This window comes from Leuresthes tenuis, unplaced genomic scaffold (genome assembly GCF_036924035.1).
Source record: "Leuresthes tenuis unplaced genomic scaffold, fLeuTen1.0.hap1 SCAF_11, whole genome shotgun sequence".
In the NCBI taxonomy this organism is placed as follows: Eukaryota; Metazoa; Chordata; class Actinopteri; order Atheriniformes; family Atherinopsidae; genus Leuresthes; species Leuresthes tenuis.
The window spans coordinates 6469091-6482312 of NW_027325365.1; the positions used below are offsets into that span (position 1 = coordinate 6469091).

The window sequence follows — 13222 nt, forward strand, 5'->3', positions numbered from 1 at the left end:
CTCAGGGGGAATATATGGGTTGGGTAAACAACAATATTCTGTGCAAAGAAGAATGGGACAGTAGAATAAAATCGGTTTGTCATAATCTTAGTTTTAAATTGATGTCTACCCAGATATTGTTGCTGTAGAGATTTGCATTTGCCAAGGTGAAAAGCCTAGTTGCTCAGCAATCAGTTGTGTAGAGAGGTGTGAATGCTAAAGAGCCCCTCTGTAAGTTATTTTTATACAGCTTATGCACGGCTGTGCATATTCAGCTCTGGTGTTACCTCGGTCATTTGATTAATATGACTTCCACTGAAAACACACGCTGGCACTGAAATGTACTGTTATTAGAGAGCACCATCTGGTGGACGTTTCTATAGAAAGATGATCTGGAGAGGTTTTCCTGTTAAAAACTGGTCTTATAAAACTGCTCAAAGACTCACCATCTTAAGAAATGTTAGATGAGACTAATGTGTTAAACAGAAAGTTAATGACCAATCCCTGTCATTTAGTTCAGACTGAAATAATAAATTGAACAGTTCCCTGTTGATAAATATAGTCCAAAGTATTTTAAATCTGACTAAAAATGATACCCAATAAGGCATTTAGAGTTCAGTAACCTTAGCCCACTCAAGCTATTCATAGAATACAGAATAACTACTGTACATATATTCTCTTTTGTTTTGTCAAAGATTTGCTAACAATACAATACAGAATATAAACAATAATTTTAAAGATAACAGATTATAACACATTATAATTAATACAGGATTGTGTGATGAGGAAGTTCAGTCATTAAATATCAATTTTGGAACTGAAACTTAAAAGACAGTTTCCAAAATGAATGTCATATGATCAGAGATTTTATCTGGACCCATTTTATTTTCTAACCATTACAGGACTTGATTTACAAAAAAAACAAAAACAAAACAACAGGACCAGAGAAACCCTTTCATACCAACGACACTAAGAACACTTTCACTTGGTTTGCACAAACAAAACATAAGGCAGCGGCTTTACTCAGCTGAGGTCCCGCAGTGGCCAAGGACCTTTAGAGGATATAAACGGCAGGAACTAATAAAAGGTCTTGGACACAAGTAATGCAAGTATGAAGGTGTTAAAATGTACTTCAGAAAAATGGAGAGACTATGATAAAATGCTCATTAATTCTCAGCAGTTTTTTTCCTCACCACATTGTAACTGTTGTAAAACTGAATTACAACGGTGTAATATCACACATTTTAAAGCTTCACAAATATAAATCTTTATTAGCTCTTGCTTTCACACCAGCTTCCCTGAATGAGCCTCAAATACACATTAACATGTTTTTCCACTTTGCACATCTTCACATCACTGATCTTTGAAATGAAATTGAATACTTTGATTAAGTCTTGATGGTCCATTGGTCAACAGTGTATTTCCATTAATGGAGATTTAACACAGTCATATTGCCTGTTACAGCAGGACAGTTGTACTGATCTACAGCTAGATGGCGCTCTGAGGCTGTGTTTGAAAACAAAGCCCCCCCCCTTCCTCCACAACAAACCCATCTGGCCAGCCCCTCTCCTCTTCACCTCCACACCCTCCAACCCTCCTCATCACGCCTTCTGGCTCTCCTCTACCTCCTCCTCTGACTGCTATCTCTATGCCTCTCCATCTCCTCATCTCGCCCTCTCCTGGCTTCCATCAATCTTTATCCCCCCCCCTGCCATCTCCACAGCTTCGCTCTGTCCTCTACTGAGTTGCCACAGCCTGGGTCTCCCCTCCAGAGGTCTGGAGCTGCATCAGGCTTCCTGAGGCTGGCCGCTTCTGCCCCACGGTCCAGTTAAAGAACATTCTGCAGCAAAAGAAAGGAGAGCAGTGTTTGACATTTCACTGAAACAGTCAAAGCCTAGCATGTAAATTTGTTAATTACCTTTTTGGGTAACCCAAAAACCCAAAACCCAATTCCAAAAAAAGTGGTGATGTTGTGAAGAAAGTAAATAAGAACAGAATGTAATTATTTGCAAATATGAAAAACAAAACACTGAATCCACTGATTACTAGGTCATAAAAAAAATATCAGTTCATCTTGAAACTGATGTCTAAAGAAAATAAATTTGTACTGGGCCAAGTTTACCACCGTCATCTGGAAACTGAGGAGACCAGCTGCTGTACCACTTGGTGAGGAATGTGGTCCCGTTCTTGTCTTATATGGGATTCTAGCTGATCAGCAGTCGTGAGGCTTTGCTCTAATCCGAGTTTCATGCTGTGCCAAACGTTTTCAATTCATGAAAGGTCAGGACTGTGGGCAGGTCAGTCTAGCACCTGTACTCTTCTACTGTGAAGCCACATTGTTGTAATAGACATGTTGTCTTGCTGAAACAAGCAAGGCCTTCCCTGAAAAAGATGCTGTCTGGATAGGGGCACATGTTGCTCTAAAACGTTCCAGCTTTGACCAGATGTGCAAGATGCCAGGTCCATAGGCACTAATGCAACCCCCATACCTTCAGAGACAACACTTTTTTAATCTGAGAGCTGATAACAAGGCGGGCGGTCTCTTTAGTCCAGAGGATGCACCTTCCATGATTTCAAACAAAGAATTTCAAATGTCAATTAATCTGACCACAGAACAGTTTTCCACTTTTCCTCAATCCATTTTAAATAAGCTTTGGCCCAGAGAAGACGCCAGTGTTTCTGGATTACGTTCCCATGTGGCTTCTTCTTTGTTTGATAGAGCTTTAACCTGCATATGTGGATGGATTTGTGTTCCTGAGGCCATGCAGTGATTTCCAGGATAGAATCGTGTCCATTTTTAAACACAGTGCTGCCTGGAAGCCTTCGGGTTACAGGCATTCAAAACTGATTTTCAGCTGTCCCTTGTTCAAATTTCCTCTGAATCTTTTTATATTATGTACTGTAGATATTCAAAGTCTTTGCAATTTTATGTTGAGGAACATTTTTCTAAAATTTCACCACAGCTTTTTCCAGACTGCTGAACTCCCATCTATCTTAACTTCAGGTAGACTCTTCCTCTTTAAGGTGCTATTTTCATACCCAATCATGTTACTACTAAACTATTTATCTGTTCCTCCAGCGGTTTCATTAGATTTTTTCTTATGTTCTATTGTGAATAAAAAGTTGTTTTTTGAGATTCACAAATCACTGTTTTCCGATTTCTTTTACATTTTACACAGCATCCAACCTTTTTTGGACCTGGAGTTGTACATAAATACCTCTAAAATGAATCAGGCCATTTCCATACCTGCTTGCCTACACACAGGCTCAAAGGAATGATAACCATTAAGATTTTTAAAACTAAATATTAACACAAAAAAACTATATTGTCTTGTCAATGATTATCTTAAATGTAGGTGCACAGCTCTGTCCCCATGAGTGCTGGGACAGGGTGGTTTTTTTATTTTAATCTTGGCTCACAGGCTGTTTTCATGAGTGCTTTTGCACACTTAACTGTAATTACAGACCAGCAACTGTACAAACTAATGAGTAAAACAAGAAATAGGACTTTTCAAGTAGACCAGCTGAACTTCTTGTTTTTATTTGTAAAATATAAGAAAACCAGATCCATAAAATTAGAACAGCCTGTGTTGGAAATAAGCTCTCCAAATAGCAATAGAGTCCAAGTTTCATGAAAGAACGGAGAATAAAGAGGCAAGCCGAAAATAAATTAATTGACAACAATAAAATCAACAACCTTCCTCCTTCATTTCCGGTCACAAAGATTGGTCCTATTTCCATCCTCAGACTATCATCTGTTTCCTCAGAGATTATCAAAGTGGATCAAATCCCATTTAATCTCCTTTGGCCGACACCAACACAAAAACCACAAACATCTGTAAACACCCGTGCTATTTATTGAACTCTGTGTCTAATGTACTCAATCAAAACTAGAGGGAAACATATACCAAAACGTTTTTTCTGGCCAATGACATCAGCAGATTCATGTTATCGTTTCCTGCATCCGATGTCATTTAACTTTTGACAAGTTTTGACCAACTCAAAAAAAAAATGGATGCCAAAAATCATAATCCAACTTTCTCATCTCTTATTATTGAAATTAAACCACGATGAATCAGATTTAGATTTGAAATGCATCATCATGTAATTGCACTGGGAGGTTCAGTAGCAAGTAGATTTATAGATACATTTGTTTCCAATGTTGTTCAGAAGTTGTGTTCACCCACAGTATGAGTCTTCATCATAATGCAGTGACAGGGAAAAATAGATGAGCAGCACTGCACACAAGCAACAAAACAACCATCAGTCATATCACAGTCTTGCTGTCTTGTTGCGAAATGTCATTTCAGTAGCAGTCTGCTATTGTAATGGCACCAATTTGTAACCAAACATCAAGAGTCTTTTTAAACTTCACAAGAGACTCATTATGCTTCATCAACTTTAATATAACTTCACATCGAATGCAAATTCATCTGCATTTGTCCTATTTGCTTGTGTATTCTTATTTTTTAATATAAATGGATAATTCTCTGTCTGGTTTTTCAGGTGACTTTAATGTCCACTGATAGCGTAAAATGCTTCTGTGATCTAAAGGATCAAAGTTGAACGTGATGATGATGATGGTGTCAGTACCCAAGAATCAAAGAATGTCTTGGACGAAGACGGAACAATCTGAAATAAACTGAATTTCTCTGCCCGCGGCTATTTTGATAAGACATGATGTGAATCAGACACACAAGGACACGTTTGATCGTTGGCAGGGGGCCAGTTATGATCAAAGATATGTGAAGAAGCTGAGCAATATCAAGGGATTAAAAACTGATGCCATTAGGTTCTTAGATCCTCAAAATATAAGTACCACAGACTACTCATAGGAACAGGTGGGTCTACAGCATGTGCAATACAAAACCAAAAAAGCTGCAATTAACAGAATATTGTTTGGATAATGCACATTTTTAAATGTCATGGTCTTTATGTCCATTGAAATTAAATAAATTTATGTGCCATTTTTCGTGTACACCTACCTTTTACTGAAAGCAAAGAGATCCAATAAATGAGATCATCAGAAGTTTATGGCAACATGTGGCAAATTAAGAGCGAGGGGTTACAAGAAAAATGGCAAATAAGAGCACTGAACTTTGTGGATTGATAAATCATGTTAGAGGAGGGTATGGCTACAGCAGCTCAAAACGTAAACATCTGGTTCAACAGACGGACATATAACACACACACACACACACTATAATGTAATCATATCAGAGCCTTTTTCAAAGCCTAATTCACTTCAGTACTCACTCTGCGATGTACTCCAGCGGCGTCCAGGAACTGAAGTCTGCATCAGGCATGAACTTCCTGTTCATTGGCGTATCCAAGGTAACGCTGCCAAATGAAATCAGATGACAATCAGAGTGAGAGGCTGAATCTGAGCAGCGGAGAGGAAACTGAGCTGGCAGACAGCAGCATCTCCACTAACATATCAAGCATAACTGTTGTCAGGATTTGAAGTCATTTTACTTGTAATTGTGTGTAAGCAACATGCATATGTTCAGCGACCAAAGAACGATTATTATTGTTGAGGAAATTCAGTAAAAACAGAGATGAAGGAGGGCTATAAATAAATTTAAGCATATTAATTCACTTTTCAATTTTTATTTACAGTCAGGGGTTTTGAAGCCCTCAGATGATAAAATTCAGTGGATGTGTTTATTGTAGGTCGGCCAGCTCTTTTGGTAACTTTATTAAAACTGTATGAACCTGAAACTGAAGCACAGAGTCAGAAAAATCTCTGCTGGGTGCTTGAGGCATTACAAAACCTTTCATATACGAGGGTGGAAACTTGTATCATGGTTTAAGGATGGCTATGTCAGTTTATCTTAGGAATACCAGTCAGTGCCGACCTTTGAAAATCTTTATGTGGCTTTCTCAGGAAAACACTATATTGTGAAACTCCAGCTATGAGGATATGGTGGTGCAGCAGCACAAGGGGGGTCTGGGGCTGTAGAAGAAATGCAAGTCATGGCTAATACTAAACAGATGTGACAGCATGCTGGAGAGGCTGATTTAGTGTGGCCTCATGTTGGGAGGAAAATACAACCAAAGAGAAAGCAGGAGCTACATACACCCACGAAAATACATTCTCACTTCTCACGGTGACTGTGCAAAAGCTGGCTTTAAATTCAATAGGCAAACAGAGGAGGTGAAGATTCAAAGGCAGCTGGCTGCGTCATTCATCTAAAGCAGATCATTCACAATCACATAACCACAGATCTATGAAGGGAAATTTACATCCTTAATCATCTTTTATTCCTGCCGCTCATCTTCACTAAGCAATTCTACTCCGATCATAAGAAAGACTAATGTGGCTAATTTTCCAGCACAACAGCACTGATCTTCAGTCCTCTCACCAGCTGTGTGCACCAGTGGTGCATTTGAAGCTGCACTCTGCAAAGAGTTTAACATTAAATATACAGAGAATTTTTCAGCCTGAACAACTGGTACAGTTCTGTGGATTTTGGGATACAAACTTTTCTTTCAGGGGTTATTGATCGTTTTCTGTACCAGTTGTTCATAAATTGTGTACCATGACAAGCCCAGGTGTGCTGTGGGATTATTCACATCATTACTGCAAAATACAACTAAAAAAGAATTATGGTTGTTTGCTCGGTTGCAGAATGGTGGGAAATGATATGTGCGACACATCAAAGGCTTTGACTTACAGCCCGGAGGAAAACACCACCGGTGAGGCCGACCCACCTCCTGAAAACTGTCTCATGGTCTTAGCTGGTTTGAAAGAATCATCTTCTGGGAAAAGTTGTCTACAGCTAACGGTATAAATTTAAACATTCCCTCTATGTTGAGTAAGTAAATTGCCATCTTCAAAAAGAGCAGGAGGTTTGAACCATTTTAACCCAGATGGATCAAGTTACAAGCTAGAAACCTCACATAATACCAGAGGCATCTTTGCAGAGTTGCACACTTTAAAAGCAAAAGATGAACACGCAGAGTTTTGTATGGACCCGACGATGAAGGTCAAATTTACCGAACTTCCCCTGATGGTGTTTTGGTCAGTTACCAACAACCTCAAGACAGGTTGATTAGCAACAACATCTTTTCCCTATTACGTACTTGTAATGCCTCTCTGAGCAAGACTTGCCGGAGGCCGTAACCAAGAATTTATTTTAAGCAAATAAATAAAAATCACCCTCATAGGCACATAACTAGTTTTTAGGTTGGCAAAAAAATTTTAAATAAATAAAAATCCCTGCCATCTTACACTTGGCTTGCAGCAGTGATAGTGTCGTGCTGTTTAATTAACACTGATCAATTTGTTGCCTAATAAAGTTGGACTTTGAGGTCCCATGAGGTGGACTCATGCTGCAGCTCCACCTCTGCAGTTGTGGCCGCTGTGAACCCACACTATTTTGAGAGCCACGGAGTCACACAGTAAGCCTTTGTGGATTTAATATTTGATGCTCAAAGAGATTAGCTTTCATCTGAGTTCTACATTCAGGCCAGCATCTGTGGTCTGCATAGTTAAGTTGCCGGATGAAATAAATAAAGAAGTAAAAACTCATTATAGATTAAAGTGTGCCACGGGATCACCATAAATCCAACAGTCTTGGACTAAATGAGCTGTCTGTTTTACATTTTGAAGTGTGTTTACCATGTTTCATCTCAATACTCACGGTAGTATAGCAACAGCTGCAGCTTCTGGTGGCATCCCACTGTTTTTTGAAGCAAGGCTCTGACACAGCTGGTGGATGGCAGCTTTGGCCATGCCGTAGCCTATCATGCCTGAAGGTTACAGATGGGATATTTCTTTAGTGGCCTGGAGAAAATTCGGTCAGCAGAGGAAGAACAAACTACATGAATTGCATTTGCTCTAGAGTTGTCACAGCTGGCTTGTTGTTTTCCAGCATGATGGATTATTCTGTTGTGATGCTATTGTGTGAAATGTAATTGATCCAATGCTCCAGAATATTCTGTAGTGTTTCTCTAGTGTCATATTAAAATAGGATCACACTAAACACCGAGAAAGAACTGCTCTTTTTATTACAGAATCTTACATCACATCAAATGCGTCACGCACTGTGCTCAGACTTTATGGACTGATAGAAGTGCCCCAAAAAGAGAATAAATCTGTAAAAGAACAAGAATTGAATGTGGAAATATAAAGAGGAACTAATAAAGAAATGTGGAAATGAGAAAGTATGGAAATATGAAGGAAAATAAAGGGTTTAAATATTCATCCTAGCACAGATCATCTAGTGATAAGAAAAGTCTAGTGGGTTTTTTTTCAGAGTAGAGCATAGAGTGGGGGAAAAGTAGAAGCAAGTTGGAAAGGGGAAAAGTAAAAGGATCTGACAAATAACAAAGGCTACAGCAAAACTACTTTCATATTTATTTGTTCCCTTTTATATGTCCAATTTTTCTTTCATTATTTTTATATCTTCTCATTAATTTTCTTATTCTCTGACAGATTCAGTCTTTTTTTGTGGCACTCCCATCATTTCAGAAGAGGTGGACAAAAGTGCTTTATTAGAGATACACACATCTGTGAACCTATAGTAGAAAGATTTGAAACTTTAAGCTGCATCAGCAGTAATGTAAAATGCAGCTTAGCTCTTCACTTGGTGATGAATTATAGGTTTTAGTGTAAAATCTTCGACAGTCATGATGCAAAAAGGTACGCCTGTTATGTAGAACCTGTAAATAAACACAGTTTGGGTTAAATTGGAGGAATGTTTCAAATCCTCAGCATCTGGAAATGGTAACCGTCTCTCCTCCCAACATCTAAACAGGAATGCTAAGCGTCTGTTCACCTCCCTCAAGCATCTTATGAGAGGCTTACAAAGTACTGACCAATGAGAATAGGGGGTGGTAACACAATTTTTTCTTTCAAGCTTTTTCCTCCAAATAGGGAAGTCAGGTCCGATTCAAAAGGAAAATGGGGGTACCAGCCGTGCAGCCGCGTTCAGACACTGATCTCCTTTGTGAGCACCAGGCAAGCTGATGTCTGATATTCTCAGTCACCATTAGAGCCCATATGCATTAACTATTAAAACTAGTTATCCTAATAAACTTTGAAAGCTGTTCCTACTGTATCCCGTTTAGACAGATGGTAACACACTGGGGAGGTCCATCCCCTTTTTCATGTCAGTTCTAGAGATGGATGAGCACCAAATCCAAAAGATTAAATTTAAGATAGAACAATAAATAAAAATGTAATAACAATGACAGGAATCATGAATTAAACAGACTTAAACCTGTGGTTTTGCAAACATATCCAATGTACAGCAGCCAAAATGAAAGGATAATCATCCCAACAGGCAGGATATATTCTTAATATGCGAGACATAGTTTTAGCTTATTGACTGAAACTATGGTGAAAAGTGTATTGGAGCTGATATGAGGTCAATATGATGACCAAAAAATATTTTAGTTGTGTATAGTTGCTGAAAGGCTGACCTCATGAAAATATTTTTTTCAAATTAAGCTGCAGAGCAGTTTGAAATGTGACCAAAATGTGCTTGTCATGTTCAAATCTGTTCCAATGGAAGCTGAAGCTAACATCAAAACGCAGCAGGTGTGCAGCAACACTTTTCCATCCATTAGTTGGAACTCCTTTATCCTCTCTGCTCAATGGGTGAGTCTTTGTAGCCTGTTCCGCTCTGTTCTGTTTCCAACTAAGTTCTGCATGAAGTTCAACAGTTGCTTGAAACAGATGAAGGACAATCATAAATTATGCAAACTCACAAGGATAAACTGCTCCTCCAACTTCTGAGGAGTGACCACCATTTTAATCCCAAATATAGTAAAAAAATACAAGAAGAAAACTTTGATCAACCACAACAAATCAAAGTTAATACAATAACACAACTGCTTTTCTTTGCACAGATTAAACAGATTCAGGCTAAAGAGAGCAGATATGATGTCTTAGTCTGTTTAAGTGGAGAGAACAAAATCTGTCCATGAGCACCACAACTGCTGAGTCATTCTCCTCCTAAGCCAATCAGCGTCTCGGCTCTGTGCGAACTGCTGAGCCAGAGCTTTGTGTGGCTGGTATTGGATCTCAGTTCATCACATGGCTGGCTTAAAAACCACATGACCTCAGCATCAAAGCCTTTGTAAGTGCTGCAGAGTCTGATCGGCAGGACTGGTGTCACATGATAATAAAGTGGCACCTCACACATTTAATAATTGGACTGGAAAAAGTCAAAAGGGGGCGCTTCAGAGAGATTCTCGCAACTCATGTGCTTGGGTAGCAGTTGGTTAGCCTCCCCCTCTCATTTATCTACTTTAATTAACCCTCTCTTTATTTCTTTATATCTACTAACTCATGTTCAGGATATTCAAAATGCTGATCTATATATTTGCTTTTGGTTTGTGAAAGAGACAAATCCCTGACCCATTTTCCCCCCTTATTCTTTTGTTCTTTAAACCTTTTTCTTCATCAAAATTTCACCTCCAAGTGTTTTTGTCTTTGAACAGTATAACATTTCCCTGGTAAAATCCTGTTACCCTGATGTACGCATCCAGTCAGTCGGTCACAATGAAAATGGTAAACACAATAAAACTGACTTACCTCCAGTGCCGGCCAGGGCTGCTTGAGCTCCTGCCAAAGTCAACAGCCCGCCAGATTTCAAGTGCAGAGCGGCGAGGTGGCTGGAGATGGTGGAGGTCCACACGCTTTGTTTCCACATCAAATCTGTGTTTTTATACAAATCTAAAGAAAAGCAAAAAGAACAGTATATTCTATTACTTTGTGATGATTTTTACTGAACAGATGCAGCAAAGCTGGCCTTTTAGCATGTCCAGCAAGCTGTTAATTAAATCTAAAGGAAAGGTAACCTGGCAGATGTTCAGCATCACAACACTATACTATAATGCCATCTAAAATGTATTTATTTATTTTTAACATGGATAACTGAATCACAAAGCTCTTGTGAAAAATAAAAGCTACACTCTCATAGATAAACTGCTGCCACTGTTCGCCACTCTCTGAGCCAGAAGTCCAGTTTTATTTACTCGCTGGGGCACAATTTTTAATCTAACCAAAAGTCAAATTCAGTATAAAACTGACCTGACTGTAAGGACGAGGATTATCACAATGGCACTCTTCAGCTGAAGCGTGCTCAAAGACAAAATAAGAAGTCAGAAGTGCATCAGGTATGAGCACTAAAACACCCAGAGGGGGTCTGAGGGTGAGCAATGATGCCAACAATCTGAGCTCCGTTCAGTGCCAGTTCACAATACTATTTTACAATACCAACACATTTGTTGCTAACCATGAACTCTTCTCTTCAGGTTGGTGAGTCATGAATGTTCTGAAAGTGGTCAGAAGGCAATCTTCAGAGTGAAGTGAAGCTGTAAATCAGGCCCAGCTGTCTTTTTATAGGAGCAGCCTCTGATTTATTTGATCACAGTTCGCATAACATGTTAATCTGAACTAAGATACAATGTTTTCCTAAGCTAAATGTGTGAGCCGAGTCGCCTTAGTTCAGTAATTCACATTCAAGAGTGGTGTTATTAAACTCATTTAACTTTTTACCAGAAAGCAAAACAGTTTTTTCCAAAAATCATTAACATTTAATGGTAAACGACTCGACAAACAGCGCATGTTTATTCTGGTGCTTGCTATTCACATAAGTCATGCTTTCTCTTTCATGCTTTTGTAATGATAAAGGAAATAAACTGGCTGAATAAAACCTTGAACATTTTCTAGGGTTAAGAAACACTGAGAAGCTGTCGTTTTAAATTCAATCACATTCATTTTTAATGCAACCATGACAGGCTACAATAAGTCCAGCTGATGATTAATGTTAAATCAAATAAAACTTTGAACTCTGACCTTTGGAACGGCAGTTTCCTCCCGCCCATCCACCCGCTACACATAGAATGGCATCCACTTTCTGCTCCCCCAGCAACTGAGCCACATCTGCCGTCACCTGCACAAAACCAGAGACAACTGCTGACGCCTTTCATGGAGCCTCATGCACCCGCTAAATGGCATTTAAATGTCAATGTTGTTTCAGCCCGCACACCAGCTGGAAACTATTAGTTTAGGATGATGATAAAAGAGGAGGATATGTCGAAAAAGCTATCATTGTAGTGAGTTTAATACAAACAGCATGGATATATATATATATATATATATATATATATATATAAAATCATTTTAAATCGGAGAGAAAAAAAGAAAAATGTGATGACAAAACCAAGAGTACACCTGTAAGAAATAATAAAGTGTATAAAATAATAGTAAAGTCAAATTTGATTATTGTTGAAAGGATAATGTGATACATTATTAATGTATCCCACTTTCTGAACAACTCGATTTGCGCTACAAACGACAAATAACTTCGTGTCAGTATTAATAAATGACAAAGCAGCAAAAGCAACCCAGCAATGACACATTTTCACTTATTACAGGTCTCATACAAATATATTCAGAATAGTTCCTTCTTTTTAAATGTGTCTTAAATGTATCTTTAATTTACACATCACATGACAAAGCAACAGAGAGTTAACACATTTATCATGTACAATAATATAAACAAATCCTCTGTTATGTTTCTTGGTTTAAAATGAAATGTGACCGTAAACTCCAGTCGTAGCTGCTTCACCGCCGTCTGCTGGCTCCTTACTTTGACACATATGAGCCTCACGGTTCTGTTTGACACATGCAGCTCACCTGTCCTGCCTGCTCGGTGAAAGATTCAGTCATCTTGACGATCACGTTTTCATTAGCCTCGTCATTAGCAGCCATATCGATGTTGGCGACCCACTGATCCATAAAAGCAGAAACAAACGCGCGGTTAGCGTGACTTTAGAATAGCATGTGGCTAATGTTAGCTGCCATCACTCACCCATCCTTTAGATTTAAAGAGCTGGACACATTTTGAGCCCAGGGCGCCTCTTCCACCATACACGATCACCCGGTTTGAGGCCATGCTAATGCTCTGTTTAGCGGTCAGCAATAGGGGAGAGAGCTGCAGAGCTGCAGCTGAAAAACATAGAGGAGGCGTGCAACAAGTAGGCGGAACTAATGCTGTGTTCAAATACACTCGTAAATACAACCAAACTTCAGACTTTTGATGAATGGTGACTAGTCTGGCTTCAATTCCCTGTTGTGTAGTTCATTTTAAGTGGTCATTTGAAAAGCACCAACAAAATAATGTGTATCTCACACGTTTCCACAGACTGGTTAGCAAATAAATTTGCGTGGCGTTGCCAAAGGGTGTCCCTATGCTGATATGGTCTGGTTGTAATCAAGTAAAAG

General features: G+C 38.9%; 1 protein-coding gene across 1 annotated transcript; it reads right to left on the minus strand.

The window, feature by feature from the left end:
• Window positions 1-1221: 1221 nt before the first annotated feature.
• Window positions 1222-12963, minus strand: qdpra (quinoid dihydropteridine reductase a). The gene is made up of 7 exons (XM_072395220.1): window positions 12810-12963; window positions 12635-12727; window positions 11792-11888; window positions 10526-10666; window positions 7626-7734; window positions 5236-5319; window positions 1222-1819 (listed from the first exon to the last, which is right to left on the minus strand). The coding sequence occupies exons 1-7, from the start codon at window positions 12891-12893 to the stop codon at window positions 1717-1719; spliced, it is 711 nt and encodes a 236-aa protein (XP_072251321.1). The 5' UTR covers window positions 12894-12963; the 3' UTR covers window positions 1222-1716.
• Window positions 12964-13222: the final 259 nt, after the last annotated feature.